General features: G+C 42.8%; 1 protein-coding gene across 15 annotated transcripts in view; it reads left to right on the top strand.

Annotated features, from left to right (window-relative positions):
- NBEA (neurobeachin) overlaps positions 1 to 27684 on the top strand; it is a 748692-nt gene that overhangs the window by 569339 nt on the left and 151669 nt on the right. For all 15 annotated transcript variants that reach the window (XM_075919184.1, XM_075919178.1, XM_075919179.1 and 12 more), the window contains one exon: positions 25346 to 25463. In XM_075919184.1, coding sequence (XP_075775299.1) covers positions 25346 to 25463 — 118 coding nt within the window. The remainder of the gene's footprint in view (positions 1 to 25345; positions 25464 to 27684) is intronic.

Below are 27684 nucleotides of genomic sequence, written 5' to 3'. Positions count from 1 at the left end.
AAGGACTGGCTGAGACACTATTCCCATCACATAACCTTGTAAATTGAGTTACTGTCCCTACTGTTACTCTGAGGGATCACATGTACCTTCTTGCCTGGGCTTCTGAAACTGTACCCTGACCTCAAAGGCCCTGGCAAAGAAGAATTAATTACACTCTCAGCAGCTATACAATGGTAGTTGAATGAGAATTTGGCAGATTGAAATCCCACTGGTGATGTCTATTGGCCCTTTTGGATTCCATTGTCATTAATGCTCTCTGCATTACTGTGTGCTCTTTGCAATCTTTGTGAAGCCAAAAGTGAACCATTTCCCCTTGAAAGGCTCTGTTAGTGAAGGGAAAATGCACCTTTCCACAGCTGGAGCTGGATGACCCCCAGGCAACAGAAATCAGGAATGCTTTGTGTGCCCAACTTATGAACTTGCATGGGCCAATGGAAGAGGGAGAATAGTAGCTTTATGAATGTGTATGTTTGGGTGGGGGCATTGATTCCTTCCAGGGGAGGAAGAGAATTGGAGATTGATTGTCGTGCGTTGTACTTATGAATTACATGGCCGCTTATGAAACAAGTAGTATGTGGTGGAAACATTATTGACTGGCATCAATAATTGATGTTTTGATTGATAAATACAGCTGTATTGAGACATGGATTTTGTATACAGCTTCCCAATTTTCCATGATCAAGTATTTACCGTTTTTATCTGAAATACACACTATATGATGTGTTACAATGATGACAGTAATATTTCTTAATAAAATAAAAATATTTATTTTTACTTGTTTATTGGGAAAAAAATAATACAACAATATAATATAAAACCATTGCCTATCAGGCTAGCTGCCATTAGCACACCAAAACATACCAACTCCAAAAACTTTAAACATAACCAAGACCAAAGTGCATAAACAAGTGTGAACTGTGAAACTCTGTACAATGACACCCCTTCTCCCCCCCCCCCCACAGTATTGCATGTCCTCTGGTCCACCATTCTCCATTTTATTCCATTCACCAATTTTATTTTAACAGACTGGAATCTAGTAGCAAAAACGTGCATTATTACATGCTGCTTGTACTGTTTGCATTTCCTGGCATCTGTTAGCAAATACATACTGCTGTTTTAGGTTTATAAGATCATTTGCATTGGACTGTAGCATGGAAATCCCTCCTGTTACTATTATTAAACTCAGAAATGGAGTCAGAAACCTGTCAAGGTACAGGGCAGCTTCTCCCTCTTCCATGTCTGCTGCTTGTTTCACAGTGAGCTGTTCCTCCAGGTATGCATCAAAAAGCTTCTTCAAGTAGTACACCAGGGTGTGCTACAGACACTTCTGAGGCAAAGACTCCTCTAGGGCTGTTTTCATCAGCAGAGTTACTTCATTTACCTCATTCATTGTCTGCTGCTGGCTACCATTGTTTCCCATGCTGGCTGTTAGGACCAGCAGGTTGCCAGTCTAGCTATTGTTCAGCACTAGCTCAGTTCTCGGTACAGTTCCTGGCACCGTGTCATAAAATGGGCATGATGTTGGTGAGTTGCCAGAAGTGTGGTTCTGGTTCTTGGTTTTCTGATACTCAGCCTTGAATTATTTAATCCATTCCCTGCACTAGTCATCAGCCTAGTAAATTTCCAACACTGTCTTCTTCACTGTTTACTGGTGTGCATGATCATTCCTGCTGGTTCTCTTACTAAAATCAATTTTTTAGCTGGCCTTGAACCAGACATTAATCAAAACCTGGCTGCACTCCCTGACCATGGAGGGTGCTTCTGTTTCCCTGGAGTGTATCGGTAATCCTTTGTCCTCTCTCTCCCAAGAAAGTTGGCCCACAGCATTGTGGGATACTTCTGGCAGACTCCCAGGACTCAAGTCCATGGGAGATGTATCTATACTGCTAAGGGATAGGGCTCAAACTTTGCAGGCTCAAATCTTGAGTCTCACCTTGGCTTTCGCTTGGATCCTCCACTCTGTTAGCATCCTAGGACATGGACGTAAACTTGAGTCCAAGAGATTTATCACCAAAGATGGGTTACAACCTGAGCCTCCGTCTGGGCTTACGTTGGACTTAGTCCAGTGGAATACTGCGTTGGCAGTACTTTACGTTACCAGAGAGAAAGAAGCAAAAGTTCAAAAGAGATATCAGGTGTCAGGGCTCTACACAGTCACAGTGCAGTGGGATCCATTCCGGCATGCACCATCATTCTCTCACAGACCCAGGAGACAGCTTCTGTGTCTAACCAAAGGCCACTGCTTAACAAAGTCCTCTGACATCTTCAATTCATTGTTCTCCTGCAGCATCCCTACAGAGTTTGCAAATTTGGCCTGTTGAAATTTCCTGTTATTAGGTGTCAGTTGTTCAGTCCATAGGATTCCTCTTGTCTTTCTGGATCCTTCACTGATATGGTTGAGTTCAGCCAGTCCTTCAGTGACCCAGCCACTTTAGCTACATGACACTTATGCCTCACGTATTCTGCCGTGCCTCAAGAGCAACTTTTTAACTCTTTTGTACATCAGAACATAAGAATGGCCATACTGGGTCAGACCAAAGGTCCATCTAGTCCAGTAGCCTGTCTTCTGACAGTGGCCACTGCCAGATGCTTCACAGCGAGTGAACAGAACCAGGTAATCATCAAGTGATTCATCTCCTGTCATCCGTTTCCAGCCCCCGACAAACAGAGGCTAGGAATACCATTCCAACCCATTTTGGCTAATAAATATTGATGGACCTACTCTCCATGAATTTATCGAGTTATTTTTGAACCCCATTTAAGTCTTGGTCTTCATAACATCCTCTGGCAAGGAGTTTCACAGGTTGACTGTGCGCTGAATGAGGAAAAACTTCCTTTTGTTTGTTTTTAACCTGCTTTTTTTTGTTTGTTTTTGTATCTGCTGGGTACCAATTCCTAGGCAAGTAAGTCATTTCTGTGCATCTCCTTCATCAAAATAGAACTGCAAATTCCCTCTTGGTCACAGTATTATCTAAGGAATAAAAGAAAAATAAATCCTTGTAATTGGGAAGGAGCTGAGGGAAGGAGCAAAATAACCTTGGATGGGTATGTCTACACTACCACCCTAGTTCGAACTAGGGTGGTAATGTAGGCAACCGGAGTTGCAAATGAAGCCCGGGATTTGAATTTCCCGGGCTTCATTTGCATAAAGCCGGGCGCCGCCATTTTTAAATGTCCGCTAGTGCGGACTCCGTGCTACACTAGCGGACATTTAAAAATGGCGGCGCCCGGCTTTATGCAAATGAAGCCCGGGAAATTCAAATCCCGGGCTTCATTTGCAACTCCGGTTGCCTACATTACCACCCTAGTTCGAACTAGGGTTGTAGTATAGACATACCCGATGTGATTCATGAAATGTGATGCTGAAGCAAAAGCATTCAGTGTAGTTGAGTTGCACAGTGAGTACTGATACCTAAGACTATGATTTAGTCATGGGTATTTTTAGTGAAAGTCATGGACTGGTCACAAGCAATAACAAAAGTTCACAAGTCCGTGACTTGTCCATGAATAACCTAGACTATAAATACCCTAGACTAAATCTTAGCTGTTCAGGAGTGCCTCTGCTCTGGGGACTCCCTAGGGTGCTACAGCTCCGGGGCAGGGAGGGAGAAGAGGAGGGTCCGGTGTAGGGATGTGGTAGTCTACTTGATTAACCAATTAGCAAAAGCTTGTAGGTTAATGCTATAGACTACACGCATCTCCCCTCCCCCCCAACCCCTGACAGTAATTCTTTTAGCAGGGTGGCCAGCAGCCCGGCTCAGTCCTGGCTTGTGCCGGGATCCAAGACCTACCCCCACTTCAGCTCTGCATTTAAAGTGTATTAGGTGGTGGGAGGGCAAGCAGCCCAGCTCAGTTCCAACTCGCACTGGGTCTATCCCCACCGCTGGACAGGAGCTGCTTAGACTGCACCCCTAGACAGGGGGCTGCTGCAGAGCTGGTTTTTAAACTGGCTCCCCTTGTGGACCAGCTCCCACCTGGCAGACCAAGCTGCTGCCTCTGGTGGTGGCAGGAGGCTCCCTGAGAGTGGGGTTGGAGTGCACTTGCTGCCGCCCCCACCCCCAGGGACTATAGAATAGTTGACTACCAGATAAGAATCCATGAGGTTAATCGACTTTACGAAGAGAGGTTAAAGCAACTGGAACTTTTCAGTTTAGAAAAGAGGAGACCGAGGGGGGATATAATAGAGGTCTATAAAATCATGAGTGGTGTGGAGAGGGCAAATAAAGAAAAGTTATTTATTAGTTCCCATAATAGAAGAACTAGAGGACACCAAGGCTGTGTCTACATTGGCATCCCTTTCCAGAAAAGGGATGCTAATGAGACACTTCGGAATTGCAAATCCGCGGGGGATTTAAATATCCCCCGCGGTATTTGCATTTATATGGCTGCCGCTTTTTTCCGGCTCGGGGTTTTTGCCAGAGAAATGCGCCAGTCTAGACGTGATTTTCCGGAAACTAAGCCCTTTTCTAGAGGATCCCTTATTCCTACTTTCAAGGGCTTATTTTCCGGAAAATCGCGTCTAGACTGGCGCTTTTCTCCAGCAAAAACCCCGAGCCGGAAAAAAGCGGCAGCCATGTAAATGCAAATGACGCGGGGGATATTTAAATCCCCCATGAATTTGCAATCCCGAAGTGTCTCATTAGCATCCCTTTTCCGGAAAGGGATGCCAATGTAGACACAGCCCAATGAAATTAATGGGTAGCAGGTTTAAAACTAATAAAAGAAAGTTCTTCTTCACACAGTGTGTAGTCAACCTGTGGAACTCCTTGCCAGAGAAGGCTGTGACGACTAGGACTATAACAGAGTTTAAAGAGAAGCTAGATAATTTCATGGAGGTTAGGTCCATAAAAGGCTATTAGCCAGGTGATAGAAATGGTGTCCCTGGCCTCTGTTTGTCAGAGGCTGGAGAAGGATGGCAGGAGACAAATCGCTTGATCATTGTCTTCGGTCCACCCTCTCTGGGGCATCTGGTGCTGGCCACTGTCGGCCAACAGGATACTGGGCTAGATGGACCTTTGGTCTGACCCAGTAAGGCCGTTCTTATGTTCTTATGACTATTCAATTAAACAATATTTAACATCTCTAGTCCAGTGCCAGTCCTACCAGTGGCTATTTGGCTGGTCCCTTGGACCAGCTGTTGGGAGCCACTGAGCAGTGACTCGTGCTGCTATCCCTGGACTGCTACTCCAGCTACCCCTAGAACTGCTGCTCAGGTGGTTCCTGGGCCATGCACCGTGGCTGCTGCTTCAGGGGTCACTAGGCCAGCTGTCCAAGGCTGCCCAAGCAATGGCTGCTTCAGCCACTCTTAGAGATCAGGAGGTCCCTGGGGACAGCTGCTCTAGCTGCTGCTCATGCAGCCCTCAGCAGCTCGCCTCAGCTGCCTGGAGCCGCCCAACCAATGGCTGGTGCAGTTGGTCATGGGGTGATCCAGCAGTAGCTGGCCGCATGGCCACTCCATCAACAGTCGACGTGGCTGTCCCCTGGCCACTGGAGCTGCGAAAGTCATAGAGGTTGTAGAAAGTCACAAAAATCCATGACTTCCTTGAGAGACCCACAGCCTTATTGATACCAAGGCTAGCACTTACCACTTGCTTGCTTGAGTCATCCTCACTGCATATATAGTCACAACTGAAATTTTGGACCAGCTGCTGATACATTAAATTTCTGACCAGAATGAGTCCAACTTAATTTGTCACTTGAACTCAGTACAAGACCCTCTTAAATCTTTGGGAGGAGGATACAACTTGCTTCAGTTTTAGCTAATCCTTCTTGAGCCTGTCTGCTTTGCACTCTGTCAGTGACATCCTTTTTTCTCAGTCCCTGTGTTTCAAGTATTGCCATGCCCCTTATAGCCTTTTATGCCATCAGCTGGGTCCAGCTGTGCTCTGCTTCTCCACATGTTCTGTTATCACATTGTCTCCTCCAGAATTATTAAGACTGCAGATCCTCCTAAAGATCTGTCTGAAGGATTTACTGTTAGAATTTGATTCGGAAAAGGAGACAAAACCAATGCATGTCTCTCTTCCCTTAGGTGGGTGGTGTCTACTACTGTTCCATCTTTCCCTGTTGATACTAAGAATTTCCAGGAATTTCATACCATACCCAGCATTCCAAGAATCATCTGCACTGGTGATCTGTATGTAGATCACATGGAAGGGAAAATTTCCACATGCACACAAATGTGTAATGTTTACTAATTAAACTATAAAATTCATTCTTTACAATCCACAGTATTTGAAAGGACAATAACACCCATGTCAATAATCGTTATCCACTTGTTTTGTACCATAAAACAATGTTTCACAATGGCAACTAAATTAGAAATAATGTTAGAATAACTAAGATCCATTTTTTAGTGATACTATTTGTTTTTAGTGGGCTATTTTGACCAGGATTTTATTGTTCAAGAAGATTGTTGCCCATCTAGAAATATCCTTTTATTTTAATAATTGAAATTAGGGCAACCTACTTAGCTACTTGCTGTTGCTTCCCAATCATTTCCTATCCAAAGCTTCCATAGAACATACAGTCAAGGTGTAGCAAAAAACCCCACCCTTGCTCACAAAAGGAAGAAATAAGTCTGGGTCTGAGAGCTACTATAACATTGGTCATTTTTATCTCAATGAAAAATGAATGTGGGAATTAGAGAAAGTAGTCAGTCATTACTGAATTTATCCAATAAATGGTCATTGTTTTAGTGGACATAAAAGGATAAGTACTCTGAACATGGCAATAAAATAATCTTCTAAAAGAATGGGATGAGCAGAGCCTTATTTTAACATTGAGAGATGACCTCTTGAAAGTTTAAAAACATAGTATTGGATGGAGAAACAAGAGCTGAGAAAATTTGGCAAGGAAATAGAGAACCAAAACCACAATAATATCGGCATTTTTTGAAAACCCCAAAGAGGAAAAGAAAAATGAAGCAACAGTGCCAATATTTGTTTAAAAAAGTTCTGAGAGAGGTTTTAAAAACTGATGTTGACTGAGAAATTGCAATGGCAGCTAGTAGTCTATTCTAATCCTGGAGATCACAGTTCTCCAAGAATATTGGAGTCAGGCTATAAAATAGGTTTACTGATAATAATAAGTCTTAAACCCACGCAGTTCAGAAAAGCAAAAGGAAGTGAGGTCAACGTATGGACATTTAGAAATGTATTTAGATATGAAACAGTTGTGATCTGAAAAATATACAGAAAATAAAAACAATATAATGGGTGAGCTCTTACAAGTGGTTACATTTATTGTCATGAGAAATTGAAGCAAAAAGATTGGATGATCCCAAAATGGCCCAAATACATTTTATAAGCCTAGAAAACCCAGAAATGGCAACAAAAACATTCCGGATAATAAAGAGTAGTTTTACTAGTTTCATTTAAGATGTGTGGTTTCTGGCTGTTTGCATTCATAGTTTCCCTTTTCCAGTACATTTTACATATAATGTTTTCATCTGTTGAGCAATTTTTTTCTTTTAAAAATGTGTTTTGTATTCCTTATGACTACGTCTACATTGGCAAGATTTTGCGCAAATACTTTTAACGCAAGAGTTTTTGCGTGAAAGTATTTGCGCAAGAGAGCATCTACACTGGCATGTGCCTTTGCACAAGAGATGTGCTTTTGTGCAAAAGCATCTGTGCCAGTGTAGACGCTCTCTTGCGCAAGAAAGCTCCGATGGCCATTTTAGCCATCGGGCTTTTTTTCACAAGAAATTCATGTTGCCTGTCTACACTGGCCTCTTGCGCAAGAACAGTTGCACAAGAGGGCTTATCCCTGAGTGGGAGCATTGTAGTTCTTGTGCAAGAAGCACTGATTTCATACATTAGAACATCAGTGTTCTTGTGGAAGAACTCTCCGCCAGTGTAGACAGTCAGCATGTCTATATGTTTACATATATTAGCATAGTTATTTTACCTGTTTAGTTATGGTATTTGTGTTTTTTTCGATAGACTTGAGCCTGTTCTGTGTCCTGGCAGATGATGAAGAAATGATTTGCAGTTACTTTGCTTACTTTTGTTTTTAATTTTAAAGAGTCTATGCAATTATTTCAGATAGTTATATGAAAGCCATTAGTGTAGATATGATGCCATTATTGACAGTCATTATTAATGTCTCTCAAGAAGTGGAGAATGTCATTGGCCCTTAAATACTTTATCTTCAAGAAAAGCTCATAACTCTAGAATGATTAATAGTTTTTAAGCCTACAGAGACCATTGTGATCATATAGCTCATGTGTAACACAGGCTAGAGAACTTCCCTAAAATAATTCCTTGGACATAGCATATGTTTTAGAAAAAACATGCTTGACAATTGCATTGTCACAAAACTACTTTTCTGGAGCAGGAGTTTGAGAGGCGGTAACTATTCAAGTCCAGATGCATTCAATTCCAGATCATTAGTGATTTATTAGGTAGGTTCCAGTCTGGGTTATAGTTTTCCCTGGAATTGGTCATATTTGCCAGGGTTCTGAATGGTCATCTGATTTTAGATTAGAGTTAGCTGGCCATTTTGGTCCTGCTAGGTCTGCCATCACTTTAAGAAGTCTGAGACTGAAAAGCATTGATACTTATTGTTTCCTATTAAACCTAGAATATAGGAGTGAGATCATGAAGGTGAGTGATAGTGAGTGGTTTCCTCTTGTTGCCACCCCTTCTTTTCTGCTTATGCATGCACATAAAAGGCGGTCTTGAATTTTGGATGCTGGTCCTGGCTTCAGGCACTGTAGTCAGATTAACTCACTTTTGAGGACAAAGCAGATGAGAAAGCAGCAACTGCAAGTAAATCTCACCAAGGCAGAGAGGTAGGAGAAAATGATAGCCACTTGGCCACAGAAAAATAGCAAATTCCACAGCAAAATTACTAAACTCTGTGTCAAGTTGGAAAAATGACAAATTCACTGACTGTTTAATTGTGAAATCTATGAAAGCTAGTTGAAATGTACAGTGTAGTTCCCACTTATCAAAGCTATTGTTTTAAAATGAGGCAAACTTTGCTGTATTAGTGTACACCACATTCATATATTCAAGGTTATCTTCATAATCATGAGGGCTAGAAGGTGATGTGCCTGTCATGGCCAAGTAAGGAAGCATACTTGGTGAGCTCCTATTCTCCCTTTCCCTAATTAGCAGCAACATTCTCATCAAAGTAGCACCCCTAACCTCTATACCTAAGCTTAAGGCTTAGGGGAATCCAGAAGGATAGGACGGAAGAGGGCAAACACAGAGATGACAATGATTGTGGACTGAGGGAGTTGTTGCCCCACCTGGTGGCGGAATGGCATCAGTATTGTTGGAGAGCTGAGTGACTGAATGTGTACACATAGTGAAAGTCCATGGTTACACATACACACACACACTCCTCTCTCCCCCCAAACTTACTAGCATCACAGTTGCTGGAGACAAACTCTTTTTATTTTCTGGGAAGCCAAGAAAAGGAATGGGTGCCATCCAGACCAGTGAGAGGAGGGAGGCTGATGGCTTCTGGAGGCCCACAGACAAGATGGGTAAGCTCTGTGCTCCCAGAAGGGGTGGGACCTTGTGAGGAAAAGGCGGGACTGGGCACAGCCAGCCCTCAGTGCTGACCAGATCCCGACGTTGCCGTCCCCCTCCTCAGCCCTTACAGCTGTGATGAGCAGCGCTCTGGTGGCAATTTAAAGGGCTCAGGGCTCCAGCCACCAGTACCACTGTTGCAGCAATAGCATCTGGGAACCCCAGGCCCCTTTGAATCACCGGGCCCTAGGGCAATTGCTCCCTTTGCCCTCCCCCCCCATCAACAGACCTGAGTGAAGTGGTGTTTCCTCCCTGCCCAACAACCTGATGTGCCTCACAATGCTTTGCTATAGTTAGCAGCTTGGCACATCATAAACAATCACATAGCATGTGTCACACCCTGAGTATCTGGGTAAAGCCACAGCTCTGGTCCAGCAACCCTGACCCCCGCAACCAGTTAGTAAAAACCAGCTACATACTATCTGCCAGCAGCATTGCTCACTACTTTCAGGGTGACCTCACCTTACTTCCAGTCCCAGATTTTCCCCCAAAACGTGTGTTCTGCAGTGTTCAATACTCTCCTGGACAGTCTAAATATATTAGGTCCCTTGAACCTCTAAAGGAATCGATATACAACAGTCTGATTTCCTAAATGGAGTTACCCAAACAATTAAGGAAACTGGATTAGTTTTAATTAAAGACTAAAACAAATTTAAATGAATGCAAGTATATGGCATTTAAGTCAGAAATGATTACTAGAGAAATAAAAGTAGAATGCTTTCTAGTGTCAAACTTACCAAAGTAGGCTTGGTTCAAGATAACATCATATTCTCCCAGATCAGAATCTGCTCCTAAAGTCCATTGTCTGTTTCTTTTGTCATTTTAGGTGAAAGAGAGAGAGATGGACAAGGAGAGATAATTTGGAGTGTTCCTGTCCCCTCACTTTTATAGTTCAGTAACCCTTTGAAATGCATTTTCCTGGGGATTAGCTCTAGTTTGAAGTTCATTCAAACAGTAAAGAAGGTGACAATGGTGTCCGGTGGTGAAAAACTGCAGGTTGTTTCATCTCACCTCTGTTTGCTGAAATTGGATTTTCCTTGTCTGTCTTCTCCCTTTCATTGTGTGAGGACCCTTTTTTAACACACTGTTTAAGACCTGCTTGACAAGTCCTCCCTAATCAGGGTACATAGGTTTGAATAGGGGAAACAATCATCATTCAAAGAGAAATCATAACTTTACACATAATGTTATATAGTAATTTTGATAGAAGAATCATTGGTTGCCCTCCATCCTTATTTCTGTTAACTTCCTAGCTGCATGTAGAACCAGGTCTTTTGAAGTTGTGTAGCAAAACTATCAATGGATGTAGTCTGTTTAAATTTCTGTTGTGTGCTGTATTGATCTGTTGCACCCTTTCAATCAAAGTGTAAAGGTTCCATGTTTCAAAGAACCATATGGTGCCTTTGGTCTCCACTGGCAGTCCCAGAATCCTACTTTCCAGATTATCAATTTTTTCTTTCAGTATTTTAACTTGACACTCCACAGTTCTCTCCACTCAGCCTTAAATGTTTTCCTCAATGTTGATAATTTGGTAATCCAAGTCTGTAGTGGCTACCACGAGATCATTTATTTAACTGTCTACTGTGGCCACTTTGTCATTTAACTATTCTTTGAACTTGTTGAAACAGTTTTCTAGCACTGCAGTTAATTTGGAAGTAATCTGTATTACTATTTTATTAGCTATCCCCACAACTGCTTTTCTTCTGATTCCAGTTTCTTTGCTTTCATGTTGCCCCCTTTCCCTTTATTCTCTTTTTCCCTTTTTTGTGTTTTACTTCCATAGCTCTTACTCGTCACCCAAATTTCTAGGATATACACATTAACTACATATTTAGGAGGAAGGATGAAGAGAGACAGCCCTCAGTGCCAGTTCACTCCTCTTCACAGCTTCCTGCAAAAGAGGAAAGCTTGTTTCCTGCTGCCATGTTACCAGCATGCTTGGTTGGGGAAAAGTGTAGAGAGGGAGTGGGGGAGAGATGATCCAGAACTGCAGCTTTGCTGTGTTTTCCATCTTTTGGTAAAGGAGGAAGATGGACCACTGTGACAGAATGCATTCCAGTATTCAAAAACTGCATATCTTCGTAATAATCTTTACTTAAAATGTGCTGTTAGGTATCATTTGAAAACCAAATAGCTCTGCCAAGAGCTCCTTAGGGAAACACTTTACAAAAGTCTGCCAAGAGCTCCTTGGGGAAAAACTTAATTTTTTACTGATATTTTCAGCAATCTCAATAATATTTCAGCTGGGTCAAAACTACATTTTCTAGACACAGAGGAAGCCCAAAAGTTCTTTACTTCTGTACCAGAACCAAATGTAGTAGACCTAGTAGTAGAGAGAACTGATTAGATTCAAGATGAGTATATCTAACTCTGAGCTTACTAAAAAACAACAAAAGGGGAACTGGAATGATTTCTGAATATGGCAAAAAATAGTGATTTATGTATTGTAAGCAAAGACCTGTTTTATTACATATAGAATAATTTTTACATTAAGTATATTAACAGTATTGGATGTAAGAATGCTCAACAAATAATGGCATAGGAGTTAATGTTAGTAATTATTAAGGATATTAGAAAATATAGTACAACATATAAAAAGAAAATGGGTAAAATTGTTAGAAATGTATAAATTAAGGTTGTTATAATTACGGGTGGTATTGAATGTAAATGAATGCAACTGACAAACGAATATTATATAGATACAGGTATCGGGGATTATAGTGGAGGAAGATGGGGAAGATATAACATGGTAAAGACAATACTGAATATTCTGAAAATTTAGTAAAATAGAATCAGAAACAATCTGGTGCTCCCAGGGTATTTTGTGACTAATAGTAGAATGTCCATTTTTATTCAGAGTTCTAGAGAAATGTTTTGTAATTTCAGGAGTGCATTAAAGTAGTCTGTAAATCCTATGGCATGTACTTGGGGAAGTATTACAAAGATTGAGCTGATACCATTGCGCAGGGAACAAGACAAGGATATCCCTGAACAACCTTATTTCACTTAATTATTGAACCATTAGCACAAAAGTTCAGGGACACTGAAGAAATTCACTTAATATGAGTATTGGGAATAGAATACTAAATTTCATTACATGCTGACAATCTTATGCTTTTCATACAAGATATAAATTTCTATTATTACTAGAAATAAATAAAGTGTTTGGCTAGGAATCTAGGTATAGACTAAACTGTTCTAAATCAGAGATACTATGGCTTAGCAAAAGATACATTAATGCCTAAATATCTAATTTTATTATCCACAACTTTCAGTGGACAGTCTTCATTTGTAATGTATCATTTAAAGTGGTGGAGCTATTTAAATACTAAACCATTAATGAAAATTATGTAATATGACCTGGAAAAGGGATCATGATTACCATTGACATTAATTGGTAGAATTAAAATACTTAATGTCCTACCTATGATCCTGTATACATTTTCCATTATTCCCTTCATGAACCTAAAAAGTCCCCCCAAATTAAAAATTGTTCACAAATTGTGATATATAGACAAGAAACTATGAATCAAAATGGAATTATTGGAATGTCCAAATGAGTGGGGGGGGGGGCTGGCACTACCAAATTTCAAGGGATGCTATGGGCAGCTGAAATCAGAGCATTGAATTAATTGGGGGTAAGAACTGACAAACACAGTCTCATTATATATTTTTTCCATAGTTCAAAATTCCAGCACTCATAAAACTATACCTATAACTTTAAAATGTAAGTAGAAATTGAATGTATGTGGTATTAATTAAAAAATCAAATTTAGTCAATTTCTACAGGTAACACTGAATTTATTTTTAAACCTTTCTTCTTCTTCTTTTACATTATCACAGTTGTAGGAAATTAAAGGTGGAATCTGATGCAGGTATAAAAGTAACGTCTTTCCAAGCTTAAGCATGTGTGAGGTGCTTCACCAGATTAAAAAGAGAAGATCTCAGTAAATTTAAAATAAAAAATAGTGCTTTCAAATATGGACTAAATAAGGACTTACTTAAATATTGAGGTAAATGAAAGGAGAAATGAGATACTAGATGTGGAGGTCTCTGAGGGTGCATCTACACTGCACCATTATTTTGAGATAACTAGCATTATTTTGAAATAACAACACGAGCATCTACACAGCCATTCTGTTGTTTTGAAATAATTTCAAAATAATGGATGGCTTATTCCGAAATCTGTAAACATCATTCTATGAAGAATAATGCTTATTCCAAAATAAGGCATGTGTAGATGCTCTACTGCTGCTATGTCAAAATAGCTCCTCACCAGGGCCATTCTAAGTTATTCATCCCCAGTACATCCTGGGGCTCTAAATCAAGATAGCACAGCTACATTAGGGATGCCTGCCTTGGACTAATTTTGACGGTTCCCTGCAGAGTAGACGTGCTATTTCAAAATAAGCTATTTTGGAATAACTATTCCGGAATATTTTATTTAGAAATAAGCATACAGTACAGATATACCCTGAGTTACTACAGAGAAATCTTTCTCTAATGTTTGACTGGTTGGTCTTGTCTACAAGTTCACAGTCTAACTGATTGACTTATTTGGGGTTAAGCACAAATCTTCCCACAGGAGTTTTGCCACTCTCTGCAGCATGGGTCACTTACCAACTTAAACTGCTGTAAATGGTGGATTATCTGTAATTTAAAGTATTTAAATAATCTTCTGACCTTATAGTTTCAGTCTATGATTTCTGTAAGGGTGGACACAACAAATTGATCTTGGTTACATAATGCAGAAAGAGAATCTGGGGAACCACAAACCAATCAACCTCACCTCAGTCCCTGGAAAAAATCACGGAGCAGGCCCAGGAGTCCATTTTGAAACACCTGGAATAGAGGAAAGTGTCCAACAACAGTCAACATGGATTCACTAAGTGTATGTCATGCCTGACCAACCTAATCACTTTCTATAATGAAATAACTGGCTCTGTAGATATGGGGGAAATAGTGAATGTGATATACTTTAGCAAAGCTTTTTTTTAGTCTGCCCACTATTCTTGACAGCAAGTTAAAGAAGTATGGGTTGGATGAATGGACTATCAGGTGGATAGAAAGCTGGCTAAATCATTAGGCTCAATGGGTAATGCCTGGGGAGGTGGCGGGACCTCCATCTCACCAGCTTCTGTGGGTGAGAGAGACAAGCACTATGTGGCTTTAAAGCCAGTCTCTCTGACCAGCAGGAGATGATCCAATAAAAGATATTCTTCTTTGAGTGATATCCCTGTGGCTGCTCCACTGCTGGTGTTGGGCTTGTCCCAGTGCCACAGATCAGAGACTTTCAAGCAGTCATCAGGCAGGCTGCACATGCGTGAACGGAGAGCAGCATTCCCGCCTTTGAAGTAGTGTGCACAGCCTGCTTTATCCTCAGTTCCTTCTTGGGGCCACTGGCTACAGAGGGAGCTCAACCCTCTCCTCCTCTGCATATCAAAGAGAAACAATTGACAACCAATTGAGTACTTTAGATAGTCAGAGAAACAATTGAGTACTTTAGATAGACTCCTCTCTTTATTTAAACAAACAAACAAAAAACCAACCAAACAAAAAAAGCTTCTAGCAGCTCTGAGGGACAAGCCGCTGGCAGCCCAGTCAAACTGAAACCAAAACAAAAAAAACCCCCTAAGGAATAAACCAACTAATAACCCAAGCAGGCAGCTTGGTTTATACAACTTAGGTGGCATACTCAGCCTTGGGGAAATATGGAAGTTGCTGGGAGCCTATACCAACCTCTGATGCCCACTGCTGCAGTCTGACAGTGTGGGCTCACAAGGAAAGAGAACTCTCAGCCTGCACGCTGTCTATTAACAAAGCCCTTGACCCTCAAGCTATAAAGGGGTCAATAAGGCATAATCAGAAACCAGACCTCACCAGCCTACTCTCTCCCCCCAGGAATCAGTAAAGGGGATGAACCGGGCACCTTGGGTATGGGAAAATCGAGCCACCTCTATTACAGGCTCAGGAGCGCACTCTAAACAGGCATTCAGATCACCTGCCCAGGCATCAAAAAGGGCACCTACTAAGGGTCCTTATGTAACAGAGGCACGAATGGCATTAAGGACACCCGGGCTACATCTACACTACAGGGTTTTGTGCAAAAACCCACAGAGCATCCACACTTCAAGCATGTTTTTGCACAAGAAAATTTACAGTAGAGTAGCAGAACAGAGGGCTTTTTGCAATATAGGTAATCTTCTTTCTACGAGGAATAACTCTTTCTTGCTCAACAGGGGTTTCTTGCTCAAAAAGAGCCTATCAGAAAAAGCACGGGTGTTCTGGTGGCCACTCTGTTAATGGCAATCAGAGCTTTCTTGAGCAAGAGCATCAATGCAGTGTGGACTCTCTCTTGTGCCAAAGCGCATCGCTTTTGCCATGCGCTTTTGTAGTGTGGATGCACTTTGGAGCAAGAAGTTTTTGTGGAAGATCTCTTCCACAGAAAGCCTGCAGTGTAGACGTAGCCACGGAGTGCCTCAAGCACACTCAGTAACCCCAGCACAATGTGAACCCTGTATGCAATCTTCACCAGAGGCACCGGGAAGTGACAAGGCTAATCCCAGCTGCCCTCCAGTACCTCACGCTAACTGCACATCGCTCGGGGTCGTGACCACTCCCATGCCACCATCTCATGTACTGGGGGACTAAGCAATGGCTCACAGGGCATCATGCCACAGCTGTTCCCCAATGTGCAAAAGTAGGCACCACTGAGACAGGACAGAAGGCCCAGAACTGAACTCCCTGCTTGGCCTTTGACATGTCACCATGCTCACTCCCCATTACCGATACGGGGCTCACCATGTTCATCTGCCTTGTCTCAAATCAGTCCCTACCAAGGGGTTTAAAGGAGTAGGTTCTCCTCTCACCATTCCTCCCCAAAGAGAGCATATGCACCTTATGGTGCATACGGCTTACCTCATTATCAATATCCTCCTTGGCATCTGGAATGGCACTATTATGACAGACACCATATCTGATGGTCCTATTATCGCTACGGGGCACCACGTCACATCTCCATTGCCCCTCCTACACCTGCACAGAGATCTGTGACCTCTATACATTCAGACCCATTGCATTCCCATCTGAGTGCATGGACCTAGAGGAAGGACAAATTGAAGATGAGCCAATGGTCCAGCAATCAGACATACCACCCAATGATAACTCCTCCTCCGCTCCTGATTAAGTGGTTATCCCGAATGATCCAGCACCTAGTGATGATCTTAAGCTGTTCCAGGAGCTATTTAAAAGAGTAGCTATCAGTCAGGAGTTAGTCTTAACAAAGATGCAGGAAAAACACCATAAGCTCCTAAAGAACCTGCAGCCCTCTGCAAAATCCAAGATTGCTCTGCCTCTAAATGAAGCTATTCTTGAGGCAGCCAACGAAGAATGGCAAACTCCAGCCATCGTCCCCCCGAAAAAAAGGGCCCATAGAAAGTATTTTGTCCCATCAAAGGGCGTGGAATTCCAATACTTACACCCTCAACCTAACTCGTGGTGGTTGATGCTGCAAACCAAAGGGCCAAAAACCCGTAGCACAAGGCTCAGACACAGGACAAAGACCACAAATGCCTCAATGTCTTTGGGAGGAAGATGTACTTTTTCTCAACCCTGCAGCTTTGCATAGCCAACTATACAGCATTGCTTGCAAATCATGATTTTGACAGTTGCACGAAACTAACAGAACTTATGCACAGTATTACAGAGGACAAAAGACCTATTCTTAAGGCAGTCATTAAAGAGGGATACACTGTATCCCGGACAGAGCTACAAATGGCCCTAGATGCCACAGATACTGCAGCTAGTTCTACTGCGATATCTGTGGTAATGAGACGTGGATCTAAGCTGTAAGCAGCAGGAGTCCCTAAGGACCTCCAGGACAAAGTAGAGGAGCTGTCATTTGATAAGACCAAATTATTTGCTACAGGTACTGATGAGGCCTTGCACTCTAGCGAAGATTCATGCACTACTTTGCACACATTGGGGATGAACACTCCACCTACCGGAGGAAGCGCTACACACCTTACCAGAGACACAGGGACATGGCCTTTACTAGACAACAGCAGTTCCGGCCTCTTGAACAGAATCACTTCCAACCTCAAAACCACCGTAGAAGAGCCTCTACCAATTGCTCTTACACAACTCACATCTATAGGCAGCAAGTTTGAGAATTTGGTCAAGGGTCTGCCCAACCTCCCTTCTGCTCCAGTAACTGGCGAGTCCAACTTATTTCACCATCAATTGATCCTTATTACAATCAATGGACAGCAATCACCACAGATCATGGGTACTAGAAATCATCAGCTGTGGACATTCTATCCCCCTTCACAGCAATCCCCCCAACCTTCACACCCTCTGCCTCCCTCTTCAGGGACTCCTCTCATGACACACTGCTCCGCCAAGAGGTGCAACATCTCCTCAATATAGGAGCCGTAGAACGAGTCCCAAAAGGATTTGAAGGGAGAGGCTTTTATTTGAACTACTTGTGGTTAAAAGTAAAAGGTTCGGAAATGTGGCTGGACCCAGGGAGGCGCAGAAACAGGCAAACTATTACTAAATATCTTTTAAACTTTTATTAGAATACTTCCAATTATAGTTTTTCTTTATTAGTCTCTTACATGCATGGCCGCCAAATAACTATTAGTAGGAGCAATAAGCAAAGTGCAATACAATAAATGAAAATTCCCTGAGCTTTTTCTAAGTCCCAATAGTTGTCAATAAGGGACCAGGGATTATCAACAGTTATGTTTACATTAATCTTACTCATAAGTCTAATTACTTATCTAAAACTCTTAATACTACTTAACAAAACTTTTAACTAAGTTTAGATAGCAATACTCACACTTAGAAAAAAACACAAAGTACAACAGCAACGACAGCATAGTTGGTATACGTTACGCTCTACAGGAACTCTGGTTTGGTGAGCGGGAGGTGGCCTTCGGGTGATCAGTCCTTGGGCCTAGCTCGTATTCTGCCATCCAATGTTTATTCGGGATTCCTCAATTTGATATAGGAGGGGTAGCTGTTTTATAGAGAGTTTTTGCGCACTTTTTGTGATAGGCTAGCAGACCCTGTCTGCTAAGTGACAGGGGTAAGGGGGTGAGATGGTTTCCTGATTTTCCTTTTCTGCCTTATCGGGCATGGCACAGTCAGCACCACCATCATGAACTTTACATGAACTTTTTAGGTCTGGTTTTGGTTCCTGTTCGTCGCTGACCTTTAAGTTACATAGTGTAAGGGTTTTTCATCAAGGGGAAGTTGACCTTTTGCTTGGATGGCAATACGCGCGAGAGGCCTGGCCAGCAAAGAGCCTGCTTCCACACTACTTTCTCATCGAGAAGAGGTCAGGGGATTGGAGGCCCATCTGGACCTGTGGCAATTAAACAAGTACCTCTACAAGCAGTGATTCAAAACGATCACTCTCACCACTATAATTCCGGCACTGGACAGAGGGGACTGGTTCACAATCTTTGACTTTCAAGATGCATATTTTCACATCACAGTACATTCCACACACAGGTGTTTCCTACGATTCCAGTACAGAGTCCTCCCATTCAGACTCTCCTCTGCCCCCAGAGTCTTTTCCAGGATCCTCCTGGGGGCAGCAGCACATCTCAGATGCAACGGCGTTGCAATATTCTGGACCAACTGCCTTATCAAAGGCCCCTCACAACACACCACAAGAGGCATGATCATGTTTACAAAGGCCTTTCTTCAATATCAACAAGCAGAAATCCACACTATGCCCTATGCAGTCGCTGGAGTTCATAAAGGTTCTCATAGATTCCATAACAGCATGAGCCTATCTCCCCAATCACGATTTCCACACCATAGAAAGCCTCATCACTATCATTACCAGCAGCCCAATTGTACCCATCCTAACTTGCCCCAAGCTATGGGACACATGGCAGCCACCACTTATGTAGTTCCGCATGCCAGGCTGCGATTTTGATGTTTCCAGCTCTGGACTTCTTTAGTGTACACATCAGCCAATCACCATGTCCACAGTCATGTGTTGCCTCCTCCAGGGGTCTTTACTTCCCTTCAGTGATGGACCCAGGCACAGAAGGAGAGCCGGCCTGAGCCCTTTTGGCGCCCTGGGCCTGGGTGCAGACCCTGGGTGCATGGTGCATGGATGGGCCTGCTCATGGGGCGCGGGCCCACCTCCCCACGGAGCGTGGACCCACCCCTGGGGCGCACGACGCATGTGCAGGCCGGCCACAGTCGCTGGCGTGAAGCCCGGGACCCGCCCCCCTGGGCGCACGGCACATGCGCTGCCTGGTCTGGCCTGTGCTGGTGGCACACACGCCGGGCCATGCAGGGCCCCATGGTCATGGGGGGAAGGGCGCTGACGGCCGGCGCTGCGGGGATGGGGGGAGAGTGGCACTGCGGGATCCGGGTGCACGGTGCCTGATGGCAGCTATAAAGGATGCTGCGCACCCCTTACAGTTGCCATCAGGTGCCCCCCCCCCTTTGGTTGGCGCCCCGGGCAGCTGCCCGGCTCACCCTTGCCTCAGTCTGGCCCCGCACAGAACCTATGCCTTTCCATTATGAGCAGCCGTCCAAACAGATTACTATGGATGTCTTGCTGACAGACTGGGGTGCACACTTCCAACAACAGGTTGAACAAGGGGAGTGGTCCAAAGATGAGTTCAAACTCCACATAAATCTGCTTGAGCTTTGAGCAGTTCATAACACATGCAAGCACTTCCTCCACACAACCAGGGCTATTCAGTGCATATCCTCACCGACAACATGACTACTACGTTCTACATCAATCGCCAAGGGGGTGCGAGATCCCAGTCATTATGTGCAGAGGCAATCAAGCTGTGGAATTGGTATATCCACCATAACATAATCATCACAGCAGCATACTGACCTGGGGACAAGAATATTATGGCAGACACCCTCAGCCGCAACTTCCTCAAAGAGCATGAGTGGGAGCTGCATGATCACATCACCCACAAGCTCTTCTAACATTTGGGTGTAGCGCAGATAGACCTCGTCGCGACCAGACAGAACTCCAAATGCCCCCAGTACTGTTCAAGAGTGGGTATAGGATACAGCTCTCTGGGAGATGCAATGCTCTTTTCTTGGGGGACCTATTTACTATATACCTTTCCTCCTATCCCCCTCATTCCCAGAGTCCTCCGAAAGATACAGGAAGTCGGGCCCAAGTGATTCTAATAGTCCCAGAATGGCCTTGACAGAAATGGTTTCTATGTCTTTATCAACTGTCTCTACGACCTCCCTACCCACTTCCGAACCTCCTAGAACTTTTCTTCTAGAACAAGGGCTCAATACTTCATCCCCAACCGCGAACACTACACTTGATGGAAAGGTACCTATCTGGTTCTTCGAAGTGGAGCAGCAGTGTTTCCAGCAAGTGAGAAATATACTGCTGCACAGCAGGCGGCAGACGACATGCAACTTACCTATACAAATGGTAACAGTAATAAAATTAGAGAGACAATCTTGGTGAGATAAACAAAAGATACTCACTTCATGCAGATTGTTCTTTGAGATGTGTGTCCCTGTGGGTGCTCCACGACCTGCCCTCCTCTCCGCTCCTTCAGGCAATAAGAGCCCACGAGGGCATCGAAGAAACAGAGGGAAAACTGGGCTGTGCGCGCTTCTTCAAATGCCGTTCTCTGCTCATGCATGAGCAGCCTGCCTGCTGACTGCTTGAAATTCTCAGATTTATGGTGCCAGGATGAGCCCCAACACCAACAGTGGAGCACCCACGGGGGGGGACACATCTCGATGAACATGCATTACAGCATAAAGTGAGTAACTTGTCTTTATCTCACCAACATTGTCTCTCTAATTTTATTACTGTGTTTTAGGAGACTGCTTGAATCTGTTAAGTTATAGAGAGCATCCACAAAATAACAAAAAGAAGATTATAATGATACAATGAGGACAGCAAGTCATGGACCCAGCACTAGTCAAAAAGTATAAGTTCAGTACTGTCTGATTCACAAAATCTATGCTTTTCCACGTCTATAATTAAAACATACCATATTACCACTGTTGTTTCTATGAAATGCAAAACATCCATGATATGGGAATGCTAGATGGTAAAAATACTTTGGAAATCCATCCTGAAATAAATAAATAAAATTATAGCTGCATATAGCCCAGTGAGGTTCTGTGTGTAGTCTGCAAGACATTTTCTTTACCATTATTTGATAGGATAATGAGTCTTCTGGATAAGGAAGAAGCGGTGGATGTGGTACACCTAGACTTTAGTAAGGCATTTGATATGGTCTCGCATGATATCCTTATCAATAAACTAGGCAAATACAACTTTGATGGGGCTACTATAAGGTGGGTGCATAACTGGCTGGATAACCGTACTCAGAGAGTAGTTATTAATGCTTCACAATCCTGCTGGAAAGGTATAACAAGTGGGGTTCTGCAGGGGTCTGTTTTGGGACCGGCTCTCTTCAATTTCTTCATCAACGATTTAGATATTGGCATAGAAAGTATGCTTATTAAGTTTGCTGATGATACCAAGCTGGGAGGGGTTGTGACTGCTCTGGAGGATACAGTCATAATTCAAAATGATCTGGACAAATTGGAGAAATGGTCTGAGGTAAACAGGATGAACTTTAATAAAGACAAATGCAAACTGCTCCACTTAGGAAGGAACAATCAGTTTCACACATACAGAATGGGAAGTGACTGTCTAGGAAGGAGTATGGCAGAAAGGGATCTAGGGGTTATAGTGGACCACAAGCTGAATATGAGTCAGCAGTGTGATGCTGTTGCAAAAAAAGCAAACATGATTCTGGGATGCATTAACAGGTGTGTTGTGAGCAAGACACAAGAAGTCATTCTTCCGCTCTACTCTGCGCTGGTTAGGCCTCAGTTGGAGTATTGTGTCGAGTTCTGGGCACCGCATTTCAAGAAAGATTTGGAGAAATGGGAGAAGGTCCAGAGAAGAACAACAACAATGATTAAAGGTCTAGAGAACATGACCTATGAGGGAAGGCTGAAAGTATTGGGTTTGTTTAGTTTAGAAAAGAGAAGGTTGAGAGGGGACATGATAGCAGTTTTCAGGTGCCTAAAAAGGTGTCATAAGGAGGAGGGAGAAAACTTGTTCATCTTGGCCTCTGAGGATAGAACAAGAAGCAATGGGCTTAAACTGCAGCAAGGGAGATTTAGGTTGGATATTAGGAAAAAGTTCCTAACTGTCAGGGTAGTCAAACACTGGAATAAATTGTCCAGGGAGGTTGTGGAATCCCCATCTCTGGAGATATTTAAGAGTAGGTTAGATAAATGTCTATCAGGGATGGTCTAGACAGTATTTGGTCCTGCCATGAGGGCAGGGGTCTGGACTTGATGACCTCTCGATGTCCCTTCCAGTCCTAGTATTCTATGATTGCCCACGTGCTAGGTTGCCAGATTCCACTGGTTGCCATCTGCGTTGTTTTTTTCCTACTGATATTAATAAAGTGACATGTACATAAAGCAAGTGCATGTGAAGTTACACAGAGCATTGACTGTAAGAGCCATGTGCTCCCTCTTCATCCAATCAAAGCACTGCCACAGTTTAGTCAGCACACTCCTCAAATTCTACGTGTGTCAGCACAGAACTACCCTATCCCAAGAGACTAGTTTTAGTTACAACAGCCTTGTGGTCCATTGAAATGAGGAAGGGCCACTCATGCAGCCCATTCAGTGGCCTACTTTGCCCATTGCTATTCTAGAGCCAGGACTTAAAACATAGCTAATGATTTGTTTAGTGGGATTTGGTCTATTAAAAAGATTCAAACCAGGAAGTAGGAAATTATTTTTATTCTTGCTTTTTTTGTGTGAAACAAGTAAATAAATAAATAAAAGACCCTCCTCAACAATAGCTCCTACTATAGTTTACTGGGGGAAAACTATTAATAAAATAGCTAATAAAGGAGTTTAGAGACTGGTGCCAGACAAACTCATTAAAAAAGGATAAAAGTAACAATATATCTTGCACAAGAAAACAAGACAAAAATACTGAAATAATTCAGATGCTTTGATATGGACACAATAATCTTATGTTTAAAAATATACAGGAAGGAAACAGAGGACAATAATTGAATTACATCCTGCTTTCCTCTAATTTCCCATGCTTTCTGTCTCTTGACACTCAACACTTCTGCCTCAAGAGAACATTCAGTTTTCCAATAAAAAAATTAATAGGAAAGGTTAAATATACATATATCAAGATGTGTGGTTGTCTGAATAATTTTTAAAAAAAGAGGTAAGGTCAATAAACAATATGCAGCTAAACACTGTTAATTTTAAATACTTATGTGTGGCCAGACATTGTAACTGAAAAAAAAATTATAAATGACTCGTAATACCAGTGAATAAAATTTTCCTCCCTCCCGCCTCCCCAAATCACATCTGAGGGCTAGAGATATAATTTATATTTTTAATGAAAGCTGAAGTCCTGGCACTCAATTCTGTGTCAAGAGATGAGTTTTGTGGCAAAGCCTCTAACTGTGGCATATACAAGACCATCATTACAACTGAACACATTTTACACTCCTGATTTTTTAAGTTATATTAGCAATTGTCCATTAACTATTTTTAGCTTTTTAAACTCAGAGTTTACCTCCTTATCTCTTCCCAGAGTCTTAGTTGGGATTGGTCCTGCCTAGAGCAGGGGGCTGGACTTGATGACCTCCTGAGGTCTCTTCCAGCTCTATGGTTCTATGATTCTGTGATTGAGTACTCACATTTTTAACGCAAATTGTACATTGTAATATGGTAGATGCAAGTACAGTAAATGAAAATGAGTGTGGTGCTGGAATCTTTGCGGTGACCTCAGCTTCCACATGCATAATGTCAAGTCCACTTTAGCATCTGATCTCAATGAGAGACAATAGGAGAGCACAGCATAGCTTGTCAAAGATACAGTGAAGAGGCAACTTGATCAGTCTATAACTACCTATGCAGGAAGGAGATATGACATTAGAGTGCTCTTTAATCTATTTAGAAGAGCCAGTAGCTCTAAGTTGAAGTAATTTAAGTTCAAAGTATAAATAAATGCAGATTTTTAACAGTGAGCATAATTAACAATTGGAAGTTTACCATGGGATATAATGGCTTTACAATCTGACTCCGACTCCAACAAGTTACTAGTTGGAAGGGCCAATGAGCCTCTGGCATCCATCCAGGAAAACCCTCAAATCAACAACTGAGTTAAAATAAACATACCATCAGCTGAAGACTAAAAGATCACTAGTTGGTCTGGTCTCCAAATAAATCCCACATAGTCCATAAAAGAACATCATGGATCACTGTTTTTCCTCTCCAGCTTTCTTCTAAGAAACAGCTAATATCTGAGACTCTTTCAGTAGTTAATTTACAATTGTTATTCCTTCTGAAATCCATTTATTATTTCTTTCCTTTATACAACACATCATCAACAATAAAAACTGTGGATTCAGAGCTTAACAGACAATTCTGTTTTATACATGCGGAGAAATAGACTACACCTTGTTTATCTGCAAGTGAACTTTATTCATCCCCTTACATACAGGACGTTTTTTGCCTAAGTAAAATAAAATATGATACACAAGAAACATATATACACATTATGAAGGTGCCATGTTTACAACCACATCTTAGACTACAACCAGGCTTTATTTTCTTTTTTAAACATTTCAGTCCACTTTTGAACTTAATGTTTTTGAGTGCCATAAAGTTCAACAAGATATGTTTATCCTGACTTTGCTGAAGTGTAAAACTTGCGGTACTGTCAAAACATCTTCTAACAGGTGTCTGTTTTTCCTTATTTATTTTAGGTTCTTGCCTACACAGAAGGCCTTCATGGAAAATGGATGTTCAGCGAGATTCGAGCTGTTTTTTCAAGACGTTATCTTCTCCAGAACACTGCTTTGGAAGTGTTTATGGCAAACAGAAGTATGTTGTTCATTTATTTGGTATAAGGTATCTGCTGGTAGTTTTTATGGATAGAAATTAAAACTCTGTATGTTGTCATGAAAAGTGCTATTTTCCTTCAGTAATCCCTCACACTTGTATTTACTACATCTAATATAGAAAGCATTTGCCAATGGGACATTTATATGGATTTTAATTTGGCACTCTGCCAGCAAGGTTGTTGAATAAAGACAACACAATGAAGCTGGGAAACGCTGCTAATATTTTCCATGCTGTAACAGAGCACAGTTCTATTCCTGTCTTCTTCCCTACAGAAACTACACAGTCCACATGAAATGTGTGCTCATGGGTGGTGGGTTTAATAGCTGAGAGTCTGCTGTAGATGCCAGCTGTGGGCTTGGCAGGGAAAGTTTTCGCTTATTAGGCTCCATGCAGGTTCTGGAGTGGCTAAGGAGGTGATATGTATTGCTCAGCTTCCTGGATTCATCAGTAATCTCATTGGACTCCACAGAAGTCTGGGAAGCTGAGTAATATATACCGCTGCCTCAGCCACTCTGAAACCTGCATGGTGCATATACAAAGCCCAGGTTCTTCTTAGGAAAGAAAAGAAACAAGAGCTTTTCCTGTGAAATAGCTTAGGCTCTGGGGAGGAACAGTGCATGGTGGGGGGGAGGGGGAATCTCTGAATAATCTGTGGTTCCCCTGGCTGCATGTGCAGTGGAGAAGGGGTAGAGGGCTCAGGGCTTCTCTGACCATGCTGTGGAGGGAGTCCTAGGTCTTCAGCTGGCCCAGGACTCCTATGACTTTGTTGGAGGAATGGGGCTCAGGGCTCTAGATGGTCCAAGGTTCATCCAGGAGGGGTGAATCAGGACTCATCTGGGCAGGAGGCGGGGACTCCTGGCCCTGGCTATAATGGGTGTGCAGGGACATTTTGGGGCATTGGTAGAAGGGGTGGCATTGAGAAATAGCATCCCCAAAGGGGATCACCACATGCTGCCCATGTGTGCACTCAGTATTGCTAAGTCCCTATACAACAATCTATGTACAATATCTACAGTGCTTTTGGCTTTCTCAGGATCTGAGAGGAACAGAAGTTTTCCTTCTCTAAGCTCTTTGGACTGGGTTTAACTAGCCCTGTTCCTTTCTTCTATCCCCTTTCTGTCTCTGTCTCTGTCTCTCTCTCTCTCTCTCTCTCTCTCCCTGGCACTTGCTTCCTGTGCCACTTTATCACACTTGAATATTTATCCCACATAGCCTGCCAGTCTGATTACATAATTACCCCAGGGTATGTCTACACTACTCTCCTAGTTCGAACTAGGAGGGTAATGTAGGCATACCGCACTTGCAAATGAAGCCCGGGATTTGAATTTCCCGGGCTTCATTTGCATAAGCGGGGAGCCTCCATTTTTAAAACCCCGCTGGTTCGAACCCCGTGTAGCGCGGCTACACGGGGCACGAACTAGGTAGTTCGAACTAGGCTTCCTAGTTCGAACTACCATTACTCCTCATTTCACGAGGATGGTGAGTGGGTGGGTATCAGGGAAAAAGAGGGCAAAGGAGGCAGGGGCAGTGAGGGAAGGGGGAGGCACCAGGCGGGTGCAAGTGCCAGGGGATTCTGGGGGTGAAGCAGAAGGGCAGACACCTGCAGGGGAGGGACCAGCACCAGAGGAGAGAGGCAGGGCAAGTGTGTAGAGGGAGGTGTTAGGAGAGGGGATGAGGAGGAGTAGCTCACATGATCAGAGTGGGGTTCTGGAGGAGTGGGCACAGCGGGGAGAGAAGGGCTGGTAGAGGGGGGCAGGTCTCAGGAAGGCTGAGGGCAGTGAGAAGGGCAGGAGTCAGGAAAGAAGAGCAGGGTGAGGGGTTGGGGGGCAGCAGGCACCAGGGGAGCTGATGGAGCAAGGGGAAGAGACATGGCAGCAGAGGGAAAAGGTAGAGGTTTATAAGATATTTATTAATAACTTATTAGTAATTACTGTTCTTATTCTTATTAGAAATTTATGCCATTAAAAAACACTTTTTGGGGGGGAGAGTGGCGAGTCCCTTTTTTTGTCTGGCCAGTAGGGTTTTCCATAATTTGTTGAGCCCTGTATATAAAGTGTTTTAACCCTTTTTATTGTACATATTGTATACAGTATACAGTAATGTTTTAGGTTTTTTAACCCTTTTTTACCCTTTTCACTCGGTTCAGCTGCTGCCACTGCTGCCCTGTGACTTGTTTTTTGCCGAAGCTCGCTCACTAGGC

Source organism: Pelodiscus sinensis, chromosome 1 (assembly GCF_049634645.1).
Source record: "Pelodiscus sinensis isolate JC-2024 chromosome 1, ASM4963464v1, whole genome shotgun sequence".
Taxonomy (NCBI): Eukaryota; Metazoa; Chordata; order Testudines; family Trionychidae; genus Pelodiscus; species Pelodiscus sinensis.
The sequence above is the reverse complement of the archived record's forward strand: the minus strand, read 5'-3'. Positions and strand labels throughout refer to the sequence as shown.